The 17377-nt window shown below is 27.8% G+C and overlaps 4 protein-coding genes across 6 annotated transcripts in view; 2 read left to right on the forward strand and 2 right to left on the reverse strand.

Annotated features, from left to right (window-relative positions):
• LOC107163766 (protein-L-histidine N-pros-methyltransferase) overlaps positions 1 to 2479 on the forward strand; it is a 142071-nt gene extending 139592 nt beyond the window's left edge. Inside the window, exon 6 of the mRNA XM_089218931.1 lies at positions 1949 to 2479. Coding sequence (XP_089075057.1) covers positions 1949 to 2175 — 227 coding nt within the window. The 3' untranslated portion in view covers positions 2176 to 2479. The remainder of the gene's footprint in view (positions 1 to 1948) is intronic.
• Positions 2464 to 9617, reverse strand: LOC107163777 (uncharacterized). 3 transcript variants are annotated; one of them, XM_015511355.2, is made up of 9 exons: positions 9576 to 9617; positions 9418 to 9469; positions 9113 to 9334; positions 8160 to 8322; positions 7429 to 7594; positions 6999 to 7349; positions 5487 to 5609; positions 5218 to 5314; positions 2464 to 5142 (listed from the first exon to the last, which is right to left on the reverse strand). In XM_015511355.2, exons 3-9 carry the CDS (start codon positions 9322 to 9324, stop codon positions 5046 to 5048), a joined length of 1209 nt encoding a protein of 402 aa, XP_015366841.1. In that variant the 5' UTR covers positions 9325 to 9334; positions 9418 to 9469; positions 9576 to 9617; the 3' UTR covers positions 2464 to 5045. The 3 variants fall into 3 exon arrangements, with proteins under 3 accessions (XP_015366841.1, XP_089075056.1, XP_089075055.1); XM_089218930.1 differs by lacking the exon at positions 9418 to 9469 and having other exon boundaries at positions 9576 to 9615; XM_089218929.1 differs by lacking the exon at positions 9576 to 9617 and having other exon boundaries at positions 9418 to 9569.
• A 52-nt stretch (positions 9618 to 9669) lies between these two features.
• On the forward strand, positions 9670 to 12419 carry RpL35 (Ribosomal protein L35). The gene is made up of 4 exons (XM_015511339.2): positions 9670 to 9829; positions 9990 to 10126; positions 10311 to 10392; positions 12221 to 12419. The coding sequence occupies exons 1-4, from the start codon at positions 9827 to 9829 to the stop codon at positions 12368 to 12370; spliced, it is 372 nt and encodes a 123-aa protein (XP_015366825.1). The 5' UTR covers positions 9670 to 9826; the 3' UTR covers positions 12371 to 12419.
• Positions 12420 to 15039: 2620 nt separating this feature from the next.
• Ntmt (N-terminal methyltransferase) lies at positions 15040 to 16474 on the reverse strand. The gene is made up of 3 exons (XM_015511340.2): positions 15636 to 16474; positions 15454 to 15565; positions 15040 to 15334 (listed from the first exon to the last, which is right to left on the reverse strand). The coding sequence occupies exons 1-3, from the start codon at positions 15955 to 15957 to the stop codon at positions 15097 to 15099; spliced, it is 672 nt and encodes a 223-aa protein (XP_015366826.1). The 5' UTR covers positions 15958 to 16474; the 3' UTR covers positions 15040 to 15096.
• Positions 16475 to 17377: the final 903 nt, after the last annotated feature.

Consider the following 17377-nt stretch of genomic DNA (forward strand, 5'->3'; position numbering starts at 1 on the left):
ATACTAACAATATCCTCAACATTTAGAGGTACCTATGTTACGATGAATCGTCATCAATGCAAGGCCCGACAATCTAACGTCGTTTCCTTGTTGATTTCTCAAAAATGTTTTAAGTCGACCTAGTGTTAAAAAACTCCTTTCAACAGATGCAGTAGTAACAGGTATGGTACAAAATATTTTCAACAGGACATATATTGGTGGAAATTCAACACTTTGTAACATTTTTTTAAAGCTTCAATAGCATTTTTTGGAATGCTGTTAGATGAATTTAAACAGAAAAGCCTACACCAAAAAGCGCCGCTGCCGCCGTCTCAATTTTTCTGGCAACGACTGTATAATAAAATTTCACTATGGGCCCGGGCCTAGGGGACCCTCCCTCTATATACGCCACTGCATTATATATATATAATAGGAATCCTTTCTGATTTATTACGACTTTAAACGGGATGAGGTTGAATTTTGGTAAGCCCGTAGCCAAACCAAATTTTCAGGTGAGACAAACAACATTTTAGTGGGGTATTAATGTATTATATATCAAAACAATATTAATTTCTAATATTTTTAATTTTTTTAGAGGGAGCAAAGATTGTGTTTACGGAGTGCAACGCCTCCTCTTGTTTATCCGCCCCCGTAACTACGGTCTTAGATTTTGAGAATAGGTTACATTGTATTTGTATACTATTCAATTATGCTCTATCATTGTAATATTATATATACATACATCTACGCGTGATTGTAAAAAGTTAAAATATATATTTACATATTATTCTTAGTACTTACACAGCAGCTTAGTTATTTAAGGCAACGGTCCTCAAACTTGTTTGGCTCGCGATAATTTTTTTGGATTAAATGCGCTCTCCCCAAGTAAATCCCTAAGTTCATAGAATGATTAATCATAAGAAATAGAAAATTTAAATAAAAACCAAAACAATTATAGGTACCTAATGGGGAATATGAAAATATGTATTTGATTATAAAATTAAACATATTACCTACCTATATATATCGAGAATGGTTTCCGACGGATTGTCAAATTTGATTTGGATTTTGCCATTTTGGAATATAACATATTCGTACTCTAATCTTAATAAGCGTATATAGGCTATATATATATATATTACATAATATACAGGGTGTACCGCGAGGATTTACCCATTGTGATATCTCCCGAAATAATGGAGATATCGAAATTATGGTTTTGTAATAAGACTCGCAGGGACAAGGACAACAATTAATTTATATTTTAATGTGGTGGTAAAAAAATTAAAAATATATTTCCATAGGGTCTGGACCCCCCCCCCCCCCCGAACTTTTTGTGCACCGGCACATAAAATCATTAGGGCTTAATAGCAATAGGTTTTATATATCAATTAAGTATAAAAATTGTACTAACAATTTATTTCGACCCCCCCCCTCCCAAAATAAAATCTTGGCTACGTGCCTGTTATCAAACATGTAACACGACACGCCGCACTCATTCTCGTACGGCCAGCCTAACACTTCCAGAGTGCCTAGTTATAATCATATTTTATTTCTTCAAAACTATTTATAAAAAATATAAAAAATCATGAAATTAATGAAAATGAAATTTTGAAACGTCAATATTTTCAGAAAAATAAACTCTACAAAATGGCTATAGTCAATATTTTTGGAAATAATTAAAATAAAAAATACATTATTTAAATTCTTATCAAAACGCTTAAATTAAATAAAATAATAAAATAATTGTAGTTCTTATCCTTGTGAGTCTTATGACAAAATCAGAATTTTGATAGCTCCATTATTTTGTGAGATATCACAATGGGTAAATCCTTGCGGGACACCCTGTATATATATGGTGCGAGAATTATATTATATAGATAATAAAATAGCACAAACTTCTATAATAAGTATAGAAATCTGTGTAAAATAGTCAATAATATTATATCTTGTTGTATAATGTTAACAGGTTCCGTGGAACCAGAACAAAAGTTGCCGATCACTGGCGCAACGTTTGAGGAACAGGTGTGTTCGGCGGTGCACAACGTGTTCGAACCGTCCGGACTGGAAGTTCTATGCTGGACAAGACTTCCGTACCTGTGCGAGGGCGATTTAAGCCAGGACTATTATTGGCTGCACGACGCCGTCTTCGTGATGTCTGCAAAAACGCCGCCGCAAGTAGTCGAGAACTCATAGCACTCCACAAACATTCAATCATTGTACAGGGTGAATGGGTGATTCTCTTGTTATCGCTATGTTAGTATGTTACCATGGATTATATACAATTATATATAATCTGTGATATTTTAGTTATTTTCTCGTGGAATTCATGTATTTTTGAATAATTATTTTTTATATTTATAAAAAAATCACTCTGTATAGAATGTATTATGTATAAATGAATAATTGTTATATACGAATTAATTCGCAGCGATTATGTCTTCGGTTAAAATAAATTGTTGGAAAGGTATAATAAAAACTCAATTGTGTATGTTTAATATTAATATTAAATTTATTTTTATTATTATTTGTAATATAATGTTATGATCTACAATTTAATTTTATCACACATATTTTTTTAATACATCGGATATAAAACTTCTTAAGACTACATAATATTATGTTGCAAATACATGATCATTTTCATAATATATGTTATATATAACATTAAATGTACCTACCTACTTATTGTACCTATATAATAATATATACGTATAATACTGAGGCATCGTTCAAATATCGGATTACGAAATTGGCAGGGATTGAGAACCTAAATACTTTATAATATGGAAGTCCCCACCAAGTTACGTGGAACAAAATTTGGACGACCCTGCAGTACAAATTATGCGTTTTATACAAATAGGAAAATTATGTATCAAATTTTGGATTTTGGTAAAAATTAAAGAATGGATTAGGAAAGATCACAGATACGTTTTTCTTCAAAAACAACTAACATATTGCCATACTAGTAAAATAATAGTAATAAAAATAATTTCAATTTAACACAAACCACATTTATAAGTTAAACTGATGGTAATAATATACTCATTCTTGTAGCTCAATGTAAACATTTTTGTTTACAATTGCCACTGACTTAGAAAATAAACATTTATTTAAACCAAACATTTACACAATCAAATTGAGAAGTTAATTTTTAAGTATGAAAATTTAAAAATAATAAATCGCTCAATGCGTTTCCAATTAGTGAAGTCACAAACATAAAAATGTTCACAGGAAATAACTATTATGTTGTTGTTTAAACATCTAGATTTAATATTTTATTGTTTAGGATTGAATAGATAACACTAAATAAATCCAAGAGAAAAGATGTTGTGGTTAAATTATTAAAAATAATGTATGGTGGAATATAAGGACATACCAAAAATCATTTATAATCATATAAAATAAATTAATATATTCTGTGCATTAGGATAATTTAAAAATTTGTTTTAGATGTTTAAACAATTAACAAACATGGAGCTCATAACTGGAAATCATTATAATAATATTTAATTCATAGAACTTAGACAACTATGTTGGAACACTGATGAGATAAAAAAAAAATACACCAAAATATATTAAAATAAGTTCAAGTGATTTTGCAAAATTACACATTTGTACACTAAAATACCTTTTTACGTAGATTGTATATATAAAATTAATATTAATACAAAATACAAATCAAACATACAGCCATACAGAAATCATTAACTATTTTAAGTTTACCAATTAGTATGAAAGATGTTATTGTTGACTAGTGTAAAATAAATATTTAGGTATATATTAGAATTCAGCAAATGAAGTGATGTATTTCCCTTCAATTTAGTCTAAAAGGTCATGGAGGTTTGACAATCAAATAACTCACTTCATTTGTTGAACTAAGTAAACATTTTATGACAATTATTCTGAGAATAAATTTAACTGTACTAATAAAATAGATAACAAAAACCTAACCAAACTAACCAAAAAAAATTTATATAATAATTTTAGATCAGTGCACTCTTTAAATAAAATAATAATACAGTCGATTCTCAGTAACTTAAGCATTTATCATAAGAGATTATTGATATCTTAAATTGGTTTCTTTTCCTATAAGGATTAAGTTTAAGTTACTGAGAGTCAAATGTACTCAATATATTTTATAGTTTTAACCAGTAAACACTTATGTGATATTTCTCCATAAGAAATTCATATGAAATAAAACATTCTACTGATACTTGACTTATAATATAAATTGTATGAAGCAAATTAGTGTCTATTAAATGCTTAAAACAAGAATATATATATATCAACAGCTATTGTTAATGTAAATTACTAAATTGCTACCTAATTAAATTAAAAGCAATATAATAATATTAAAGAATATTGGGAAATAATAAATGAATGTGGAAGTGCTTACAGGTTAAATTAATTGGCAACTAAAATAAATTAATAAAATATCATTACAACATAAACATTAAACAGTCAATGTATTACAGTGAAACTTCCAATTAATGACATTTTCCGAATTATTTTTGAGAATCGTGATTTTCATTATTAATCATGCATAAATTATATTTAAAAAATTTCTCTAAAGGTATTAATTTTTTTTTTTTGTATTTCATTTGAATTTGTTATGTAGAAGTTTCACTGTATTATTAAAATAAGCTTTTACTTAATGCATTCTTAGGTTACTATTATGGCATGTAATTTTTTGAAACTAAACATAATAATATAAACATTTGGCAACATACATTTTGATATCATGCTGACAACATGTATACAAAAAAAAAAAAAAAATGTAATTTGTTGAATTATAATAATAATTCAACAAGATGTTAAATTTAAAATAAATAAATATAGGTAAAAACCTCAAACTAGAAGACACTCATAAAGAGACTTTAATAAAATTTAATTTAAATAAAATGGTAAGATCCCTCCAAGTAAACAAACAGATATCCCCATTCATTTTGGGAAAAATAGGGAATTTTGACTAGACGTAAAAATAAAATAAAAGCAACGTGATTTTTGAAAGTTGATAAAAATAGTTGAAAAATGTTTTACTTTTGCAAGTTGAATACAAGCTCTTAATTTTGCTTGTTACGAGACATTGCATCACAGAGATCTTTAAAATTGGCAGCCGAAACGGTTTGATTAGAATTGTCCAAGACAGTTTTTCTTAATCTAGAAAATATTTTAAAATTCAGTTACATTTATTATGAATAAGTTAATTCAATAAAAATGTTTTTATATTGTTACCCATGTTTATCTTCATTTTTCCAGCTACTGACAGCAATATGTGGTGGAGGAAGAAATGATCTTAATGACTGAACTAACTGAATTGTATCAATCAATGCTGAAAAAGTTTTTAGATTATAGCACACCAAAATTTAAAAAATGTTAGTGTAAATTAAACTAAAAATATCTATGAGCATAGTTTTCAGAATACAATTTAATGTGTTAAGTTAAAAATTAATTTAGTTAAGAAAATCTGCATTAACAGTGTTTTATTTTTAAAAAAACTTCACTTTTTTGTAATGATTCTGATTGTTTTCCATAAGGTTTACACATAGCTGGTCTCACGCATGCTTTCATTCTATTCATATTTTTCATTATTTCTGAAAATGCTCTGATAATTTTTTCTTGTCCAGCTGAAATTAAAAATAAACAATTATGATAAATCGTGTTCAGTTACCCATAACATAAAGACTTGTTTTTATAAAAATAGTTAAGACTGCTGTTGCCTGTTTTATACTTATATTACTTTATGAAAGTGGTTAAATAAGAAAGCTAGATGATTTAATAAAGGAAATAAAATTGGCAAAGACAGGAAAAGAATAGGAATTTAGAATAAAAACAAACATGTCTAAGACAAAGACAACAATAAAAAGCAATAAGTGATCTGGAAATAGTAAGGCCCAAGAACCACAGGTGAGGAGAAATGATGGGGACAATGCTTCTGTGTAAAAGCCAAAGAGTCATGCCTAGTGGGAAGGAGAGACGACCAATTAAATTACAAAGTTTATCAAATGAAGTTGTGATGAGTAGGAAGGTCTACAAAAGGAATTTTGAAAGAGAAAAATAGAATATTGATTAAGTCTGAAATGCACATAACAGATTGTGGCTTTTTTATTGTTGACAACTACAAGACTGGGAATCCAAAGAAAAGTTAATTTATCTGTGAAAATATTCATTTATAACTCTTCATTAGCTTCATTATAACTAATATATAACTACCTATGGGTGACATAATAATAGTAATTGGTATTTCTAAATTCCCTTAAAATTTATTACAAAAAACATTTCTTATATTATCTTAAAAAAAAGTTAAATAATATACTATAATTTGAAATACATCACCTAATTACAACAATTAATTCATATTTAAATTTAATGTTTGACATTGTCATTTTTATAATTTCAAATAAATTAATAGTTAGCCACATGTAATATATATAAGATATTTAAGGAGTTTTGTTTAATTAAAAAAATCATATCTATGAAAATAATGTCAAGACAAACGCGTTTAATTATAAAATGTTGTAGAAATATAATGTGTAAAAGAATGTGTAAGTAACAATCGCTTTGATTATGCTAATAATAATAGTATTTTTATATTTAAAGTACCTGCATAAACTTAAATAAAAGGAATAGTTACCTAATTTAAATTATCTGGCAATCATAAAGTTTAATTATCTTCTACTTAAATGATGTAGTATGTTAAATGTGAAAATATTAAGGCAAAAATTTAAACAAAAAATGCCTACACACAATATTAATAGTACATAAAGGAGTAGATTACATATGAATGTGTTAAGATCAGATTCAGATAAAGTTCTTACCATCAAGTTTCAAAAGAGGTAGAATTAATTCTAGTTTTTAAATTCTCAAAGCTGACCATAAGTTTGTTAAGAACAACAAACAAATTGGCTAGTCAAATATTACTCATACTAGACTGTACAAATACTACAAATAAGATATTATAACAGGCCAACACAGGCTTCTAATTAATGCATTATTAAAGTTATAATCATTCTTACCATCTAAATGACCTTTACGGTTGTCTGAAACTTCAGGCCAAGTTGTGTCATGAGCAGCCATTAGATCTTTATTGTCTAGATTTTCAAGATTTGCCTTTAAAAAATCTGCCAACTTATTGTGCTGTGCTTGTCGTGCACTTACAGTTTTTGGAACCTGTGGTACTTGTATAGGCATTGGATTTGGTATTTCAGGGGCTGGATGAGGAGATGGTCCAGTAAGATCGACGGGCGCTGAATGTGGTTGTTGGGGCTGTGTACTAGAAGGTGCCAAACCATGAGCACTTAATTGCTGACTAATCATTTGACTCATTGATATATTAGGACTTTCACGACCAACTGGAATATTTATACCTATAAATAAAATTCAAAAATTAATATTTTAAATTATTAAATCATAAGAATTACCAATGTATTGTTGATAATATCTTACCAGAATTCGAAGAGTTCATGTAATTTGATTTTTTAGTATGTTGAGATAAATCTAATTGAGTCTTGTAATAGCGACATGCTGGGTTTGGACAGTTTTGTACAACTTCAATGATAAACTCTTTTTCCATACCAAAGTTTTCACGACCAATTGTATATGAATCCATAACCTATGAGTTAGATAACACAACAAATAGTACAAAGTGTTCACTATTTAGGTATACATATATACTATATACATCATATTTTAGATATATTGCAAGAAATATAGATTTAGTCCACTAAAAAATAAAATACCAAACCAAAATAAAACAAAAAGTAAAAACATAATTCATAATAATTAAAGATTAGGTAATTATACTCTATCAACTATCAATTATTTCTCACAAGGTTTGGATAGCATGTGCAGAATCCCACGCTCTTAAATATGTCATTTAATTATTCTAACAAATGCCTAACTTGCATTTCGCCAATATTAACAAAGTAAAGCAACTTTAAGACTGCAACCAATTGTCAGAAACAAAATTCAATGAAAATAAAATAACTATTTGTGGCTTAAATCAGTTACTGATTGAGATTACTCATATTTGAGACAGTATATTCATGAATATAATTAATGTTTAAAATTAATTTCAAATGTTGGTCTTGAACAACATGGGTTATATTACTAAAATGGGATAAACCATATTATTATTATTTGTATATAATATAAATTTTTATGTTAAATTTTATTACCGCTCGAACAGTTCCTTCAACACCCAAATGTAATCCATGAGGGCCATTCATATGCTTTAACATTACCGCATTAGCAAAATGTTCATAAGGTAAAATAATTTTACCATTCTCTCGAAGGATTAATCTTGCTTGGCTATCTAATGAAACTCTTGAAGCCATCATTCTGAAAATAATATATCATTTAAATAAGAGAATAATGTGGGTTTATAACATTTACAATTACGTATGTATACTTGTGTAAAGTAAACTATGGTAATATTGGTAATTATAATTAATGTGCATAAAAAGACATTTTTTTACATAAACCTATTAACATGATGAATATAACATTGATGTCATGCGGTAAAGGTAACTGATATAAGTATATAACCTTCGATAAATGAATATTATAGGAGATACCTAAACTATCATTTTATTTCAAATTCGGCTTTTTATTAATCTAGGTAATTTTCAAACATTATACCGAATATTATCTTATGATTCAAATCATTGATTAAATTAAAATAATGCACCATTTATTTGATGACCTATCAATGTAGAGGTATAAGTAGTTACTTTGGGCAATCAATTGTTTGTTTATATCACATTTACCTGAAAAATACACTAATATTTTAGAATAGGTTATAATAGGATTGAAAATTAGGTTTTTAGTTGCAATATCGGGGGTTACATTGAACCTCGTGTTAATAGGTAACATATGCTTACGAGGAAGAAAAGTTAGTTTTTGTACTAGGAAAACTAGTTTGAAGTTAGGTTACTAGGCTAGAAAGGGTAATATGAGTATTAAATACCTACTAATCAATGGAAATGCATTTCCACTAATAATATAAAATATTAACTATCAAATAAGTGAGTTATAATATGTGTAGGTTTCAATTATTGATGAATTAAAATTAGGATGTACAAAATTAACACAATGGAATTATTAAAATCTAAAATGTTTAGGTACTTACTGCAAGTAGGAAGCGCTAGGTAGTACAGATGAATCTTTCATTTCAGAGAATATTTTCAACAACTCTATGCTGTTCCATCCTTTATTTTGCAGGTACAGTTGGAGCAACATGTACAGTTTCTCTGTCACATAGCCGCTAAACGCTGAGTTAATGTCGGTCGGAAGTCCTTTAGGAACTATATTTTTCATCGCTTCAGTCAATGCAATGTCCATTTGATTCGTGCTAAAACAAATAAATCCAAAAAAAAGTTCATATATTGTCTTTTTCGAATATTCGACAGTTGTCGTGGATGATGCAGTCCGTACAAAGTTAATCGGCGTTAGGAAAGTGCGCCAAGATATTCACTGATGATAAGTACTAGACAATAAATAACAATAAGCGTTTAGAATACATTACGTATGGCAGAGCATTATAAAAATTGAATGTTAATAGTCTAAAAAAGTAATAGTAGAAAAAAAAATACCAGAAGAGTTGATCTTGATGACTGAGGGAGAAGTAATTGTTTTATTTTTATTTTTTATTTTTATCAAAAGAGATAACAAAAATAAACGAAACATCTGTCTCTGTTCCATGCAGATAGAACTTTTCCATGAACTTTTAGGTTATGATCACATCTTGACGTTCTCGGGTAAACATAAAAATTGTTAGCACTAGCAGGGCAATCAAGCACTCTTTCGTTCGGTTTTAGCACTTTGTGTATGTTTACGCGACAAAATGGTAAGTTTTATCCTTTTCAATCCTATTATACTTTAATGGATTTACTATTTAAATCACAACAATACTAAATCCGATCGATTTTGTAACGAAATATGCATCGATCGTTTATAAATTTTATGTAAGAAAGGTATTAATGATTTGTGTTGTTTTTTTTTCGTAGACGAAAGTCAAGTGCTCAGATTTGCGTCTTAAGGACAAAGAATCCCTATTGAAACAACTCGAAGAATTGAAACAGGAATTAGCCAATTTGAGGGTTTCTAAAGTTACTGGAGGTACAGCATCGAAACTTTCCCGGATGTAAGCATTAATATATTTTATTCTATCGTGCTCGCGTTAGTATCAATTTAGTAATATCGAATTGAAAAAACCGCTAGTTACTATACTTTTTATATCAATTTCTGGTTATTGCAACTCTATATTAATTTCCAAGAATATATTATAATTTTATAATTTAGAATTAACAAAATGTCTTGTATTTTAGCCGTGTTGTCCGCAAAGCAATCTTACGTTGTTATGTTGTAATCCATCAAAAACAAAAGGAAGCACTACGAAAAATCTTCAAGGTATGTTTGAATATCTAAATCTGTTGTAATGTTCTTTATAAATTAAAAATTTTGAAATTGTTACCTTTACTCGAGATAGGTAGTTGGTATTATTAGTTACTACTGTGACAACTAAAATACTAGCTTTCAATCTTATATTTTGTTATTTACCATATAAATATGTCTCATTCTGCATTTTATGATCAATATTCTTGCCGTGTGGCTAAATTTTTTTAACACCATCTTAAGTTATAATTTTAATAATTATTTCTTTGATTAACTCATTAATAGACAGCCTATATTTGGTTTTTTCTGGAAAAATACCAGATTAACATCATTGCTAAATGATTGCTACTATTGAAATTTTTTAGAAAAACTAAAAAATATTTAACATAAAATAACTAATTATTCAGTATTATTTTGTCATTGACTATGCTTAAGAATTTAATTGGTAACAAGTCGTCCCTATTAATATAAAACTCTTGTATAAAACCTCATAAAAACCCATTTGGACATACGGATTGCAGCTATGGGGAAATGCTAAAAAGTCAAACCTGAATAAGACTCAAGCTTTCCAAAATATGACTTAGAGGAAATTATTTAACGCTCCTCCATACATATCAAACCATACCCTACATTTAGATTGTAACTTAAATACTATTCATGACGAAGCTAAACGTTTTTATAAAAAATTTCATAACTGTCTATCCACTCATTAAAAACTTATCATCCCTCACAATCCCAGGTAGCCCTCCAAGGCGAACTTAAATGTAAATGGTGCAGAGATTTATTACTTTAAATAATAACATAAAAGATATAACTAAATATTTAATATATATATAATTTAAATACCAACATATAACTAAATCACTAAAGATATAGATTGTATATTTTCTTCTAAAAATAAAAATAAATTTTTGTCATTGATAGCTTCCTACCAGCTTTTAATTTAAAGATGGTGAAAACTCCCTACTTAATCATTATTGTCATTATTTTTAAACTGTTTTTACATTACTACTACAATTCTAAGTAATATTTGAAAGTGTCCCTCGAAAATTAAGTTATTTTCTACTTCATTAATGATAACCTAGTCCATAAACATGTACGTCTTAATTATAAATCTTTGCACACCATTTTCAAATAATTGGTCTATTTATATATTATTAAATTATTTAGGATCTTTGATAACCTAATAATGATGATAGTGCCTATCATTAGCATAACAAGTCGCTTGGTTTCTTATTCCTAGTGTGTTCAACAAAAGTCACCTTAAATATTTCTTAGTGTTAATGTCAGATTATAATGTGAGAAATTAATATTCTAAAAGAAAGGGATTCATCCTTTTTGCAATGTTGGCCAGCTATTAAGGAATGACAATCATTTATCAAATTGTATCAGTTTCTTAAATAGATGCTAACAACAGTTATTTAATTTTGATAATTATTAATAACTTCTAGAATATGATATATTTAAAAAAATATTACTAATTTATTAATAGTATTTACTTATTCTAAGTAATTTTTGCGGCATTTTGAGTTGAATGATTATTATATGATTTTTTTGTTATATGCACAATGTGAATATCAACTTTTCCTATTTCTACTTAAATTATACGTTAATCGTTCCAAGTCATATTGCCATCTGATAAACATTAATTTTGTAATCTAAAGCTTTCTTACTATATTTAAATAACACTTGTTAACTATCTACTTTTGGGATGTACACTTTCCTGAATATAGGTTATAATTAATTTTTTTGACTGGAAGTTATATAGTCCATAGTTGTAAAGCAATGCTACTTTTTTAATACTATATAATCTAGTATTAATAAATTTATTTTAATTTTTCAGAACCGTAAGTACAAGCCTTTGGATTTGAGGCCAAAACTTACCAGGGCAAAGAGGCGTGCATTGACCAAGAAGGAACTAAGTGTTAAGACAATGAAAGAAATTAAGAAGAAAAATAAGTTCCCCCCTAGGATCTATGCAGTAAAAGCTTAAGTTCTGTTATACTGACCTTAAATAAAAAAATAAAAAATCTGTTTGATAATCATCTTGTTCTTTATACCTTTTATAATTTTTGCATAAAATAATATGCTGTATTCTACTCACCTTGTCATGCCTCTTAAAGAGGCTTCAAATTAATGCCCTATTATTTGTGGTTTCTAAAAATTAAATCAGTCCTGTGGTTGGATGAATCTATCATATACCAAGGAATAATATCCAATTCTGTTCCTGGTATATTTATCACAGTCACCATTCATTATTTATTATTTAATACATCATAAATAGAGTGCAGATTTATATGCATTGGAAATCAATCGAATATGCATTGAAAAATTTATTTTTGGAACATAATTAATACAATATATTATAAATAAAAATTATTGAACAATACTAAAAACACTTTTCTTTATTTTTTCCACTTTCGCTATTTTCAGATAGCTTTAATTTATATATAAAAAAAGGATTCAATTTATATCAAAAATGTCTCCTAAAATAAATGTACTTACCTATATTTTGATATTAATCGAAACTATAACAACAAAATTTTTTTTTCTTAGATTATAATTGAAAATAGTATAAATTTAAAAAAATTTCCAATAAAACAAAAAAAACATCAAAATATGCAATTAAAATTGTAAAATATGCCCTTAAAATAGAATAATGACGAAATATGCACTAACAAAGTTTCATTTTTTAAATCATTATGTCATGAAACAAATTTTGTGCTCACTTAGCATATCATAAGATCAACCAGAATAAATATGCAAATGCATACAAATCCTCGCTATAATCATAAATACAAACTCAAGAATAAATTGTCATAAAAATTCTGCAAGACACGAGTAAAAAAAAAAACGGTTTCTGGAAATAAAGGTGCGGTGATACTTATCACATATAGTTAAAAGTATAACCAATACAGTACAATTTATAATTTTTTTGATAGTATAAATAAGCAATTTTAATACATTGTATGACACAAAATTCTATCATGAAGATTGTGTTTAATAAATATTCTCAGTTAAATCTTAGTACTTAAAAAATCATCGTAGTTGAATATAATATTGACATCCGTACTGCCATACGCCCTCAAGAATATTTATCATGGATACGCCAAGAACATTTTTCGATGCCATTATAAATCTGTAGTTGTATATTATATGCTCTTGAATTTGAAAAAGAATAAAAAATATTAAAATTGTGTTTATCACATCAAAAAAATTGCTATTATTCCCACAACGCCACAGTGTATTTTCAAGATCATTTTAGCGCCACAGAAAAGTTATTTAAATAAATCCAAATTAATTTACAGCTACCCACTAGTATGGCCTTCAAATGATATGGTGCAGCTGCTGACGGCCGCATGGCAGTCCATTTGTTAAGGTGTAAGGTTGACAGATGGATTGATACCAACAAGCCTATTATAGTCATTAATTTGAAAATATAATGAAATCCTTATACATTTATTTTGTTTATATTTTACTCAATGTGTATGGTATTCTATTTCTAAAAAAATCCTTAAAATAAGTGTTTACTCGTTCAAAGTAAAGTGTGAACCTAACAATTTGAACTATCCAAATAAACTTAATGAGTTAGTTCAATAAATGCTATTTATGATTTATCCATTAATTATAAGGAATCATAAATATTAAATAATATATACATATTTTTAAAGATAATAAAACAAATAAATATTTGCATTATAACATTATTTATATTATAATGTTAAAAAATAATCAAGTCAACAATTATACCCTTTTGGTATTATGAATTAACAAACTGGCATTAATCATTAAAAACATGTTGATCATAAAAATAATATTTTAATTCATGTACGTTGAGTTGACAAATAATCACATATAATTTTGCATATTAGTCAATATATAATCTTATTATTTTTTATTTTTATTTGACAAAGCATTATATTTACAATCTGTATTTACAGTTATACAATAAGTACATGTGATGATGATTGATTGGCAGAAAAGGACGGCACCCCGTGGAAAGTGAATTAAGGAGAGACTGAGAGAGTAGGTCCCTACACCAGTTCCTTATCAAACGCTTGGGTGGATTACCTGGAATTTGATTAGATGAAAGTTGGATGATTATAGGATTAGAGTGAGTACTGAATGTTTTATGAGTTTTTTTGTAGGTGATTTTGGCAAGGCTGGAATGCAGATGTCTTTATGAAGTGACTTATTGGTATTATACCAAGGAACAAAAATCTTATTTACACAAATATTGTATATTGTGTGCAAATCTGTTAATACCAAAAAATCAAACCCACAAGTATGTATTAGACTTAGGCACTTGGCATTATAAATATTATATGATAGAATAGATCAGCGGTTCTCAACCTGTGGTATGCGGAAAGCTCATAGGTGGTACGTGAGGAATATCTACCTTTATAAAAAATTAATTTATTAACAAAATTCTATACACATAACATAAACGTATACATTATTAATAAGCGAAAAAATTGTCAGGTGGTACATAAAAATGTTCAAATTGTGTAGGTGGTACGTGGCTATAAAAAGGTTGAGAACCGCTGGAATAGATGATTAAAATTATATCGATATTGGCATAAATAAATAATTTGTTAAAAATTAAATATAAATGTAAATACTCATTGTCCACACACAAGCTTAATTAATTATAAACAGCAATTTAAAAGACTGAAAGGATCACGAGTTATATTTGTGAGTATTATACATATATATTTATCAAGAACTTGATTGATGATCAGCTGGTTTTAATGCAAACATTTCAACTTTATACAGTTCTGATGGAAAATTTTTTTGTGTTCTGCTTGCTTTACATATTAAATTTGCTTGCTGGAATATAATGCAGAACTGTATTAAGCTCCTCGTTATCGAACTGTCTTCTGAATCTACTTCTCCTTCATCGTTTTGAGAAATATTTTCTTTAACAACTATAATGCCATTTGTATTTAACAATTTACTAAAACAAAAATCAAATACTGTATAATTAGATATTACTTAAGCCCAAAACAAGATGGAAGTACAAACATCAATTCCTCAGTAACTTTTATTTTTAAAAAAAAATTGAATTTTTCTTACCTACATTTTTTTAAAAACTCTACCAAATCAACATCTGTAATGTAACCAAGAACCCACTGGATCCATATAACGTCATATTTTTGATTGTCAGCAGGCGTGAATTCCTGTAATCCTGAGTAAAGTGATCATAGATATTATTATTCACTCCTTAATCCTTCTATGACAAATTGTGTAACACAAACCAGAACAATAAAAGTTTTCTACATTAATCCCTCGACATTTTTGTTTGGCTTTCTCCAAAAACTTTTCGTCCTGTTCCAGCATATCAACACATTTGAAGTGTTTGCACAAGAGGTTTTCGGTTATTCTGCCAATGCCGGCCCCGCAATCTAACACTCGACCATTGGATGGTCCGTCTTTCATTTGAAACAATTTCTTAAGGAAAAGCTCAGAATCTTTGATGTCCTTATTCGTCAAACTGGAGAACCCGCCGAGCATACCATTCACCGAAGCTGGGATATTAGACCAATAGTTTTTACTCTTCTCGTAATCCAATTCATCCATGCTTACAATCCACCAGTGTCGATATCGTAAGTAAACGTAGAAATATTACTTTTTGACACGAAATTCCAGTAAAAATTAAACAATTGATATAAATTAGTAATTTATCCAGTTCATTGGATATCATTTGAGTTTTAAAGCACTAAATCTACAGCTTAAGCACACATACAGGACGGATTTAAATAATCATTCTTTAGACTTAAATACAGATTACAATTATAATAAAATATTAAAAATTGAAGTACCGATATCGAACTAGTGCAAACTACTATATTACTATAATATTGATAGTTGGCAGTTGGTAAAATAGAATGCAGTAATATAGGAGATACCTATATTATACATTTATTTTATACCTAACACGTTTTATTTTTAAAAATCCAATTATGTAATCAATGCTGAATGTATTCATTATAAATTATAATCATAGAACCTTCGACCATATAAGCCATGACAAAATAGATCTATTTTGTCATGATATAAGCTAAGCTATTAGCTTATATGATCTAAGCATAGAACAGTAATAATATTATTCGGAAAATGGTAGTTGTCAGAAAAATGATAAGAGTGGTTACCCGGCGGTAAAGTATAATGGTTATACCACAGATTATATAAAACCAGATGGAGCACTTCTTCGATTTACTGATAACACGAACCTACCTCAAATCAGTAGGGTCACATAAGAGAAATAAATTAATGTACAACAACTTTTACCATAATTTTTAACTATCGTATCAAATAATATTTAATACATAATAATAATAATATTATATTATATGTACTTTGAGCGTCAATGGCTCAATGCTAATGGAATTCCAAAAATCATCTAAAATTTTGAGTAGTTTTAATTCAATATATGGATTAATCTGTTATAATCTTCGGGCTTATGTTTATCAAACCTACTTGTATTTTTTAAAACTTTAAAACAGATAATCATGTTAAGCACACAAATACTTCCCCAACATTTTTTGAGAAATGATTTTTAAATATTTAAAATACTTTTTTGTGCATATTATTCCAGAATACTAAATTTGTTTTATCATTTTCGATATTTTTATTTACACTTCAAGAAATAGTGACTCTGTTACACAATTTAAAAATATTTTACTGTGAACATCACAAAGACAAGGAGGAAATACATTATTTTTAAAATAAAAACAAATTTTGGTCTATGGCAGGAGTGTTAGCTCATTTATTATAATGTTCTCCATAAGTTCAATACACAAAAGATAAATAAATAAAAAAATTATAGGTAGGTTAGGTTATACAGATCATTGAAGTAAGTAAAACATTTAAATTTTATAAATGGCCTCCCCAACCATGGAGGCCTGGACACGCCTATGTCTATATTATACTATGATTTCTACATGGGAAATTTCTGGTAATAAAACTTATTTTACTGTATATTATAGTATGACTTATA

This window comes from Diuraphis noxia, unplaced genomic scaffold (genome assembly GCF_037042655.1).
Source record: "Diuraphis noxia isolate RWA-SAM2 unplaced genomic scaffold, SU_Dnox_SAM2 contig0002, whole genome shotgun sequence".
In the NCBI taxonomy this organism is placed as follows: domain Eukaryota; kingdom Metazoa; phylum Arthropoda; class Insecta; order Hemiptera; family Aphididae; genus Diuraphis; species Diuraphis noxia.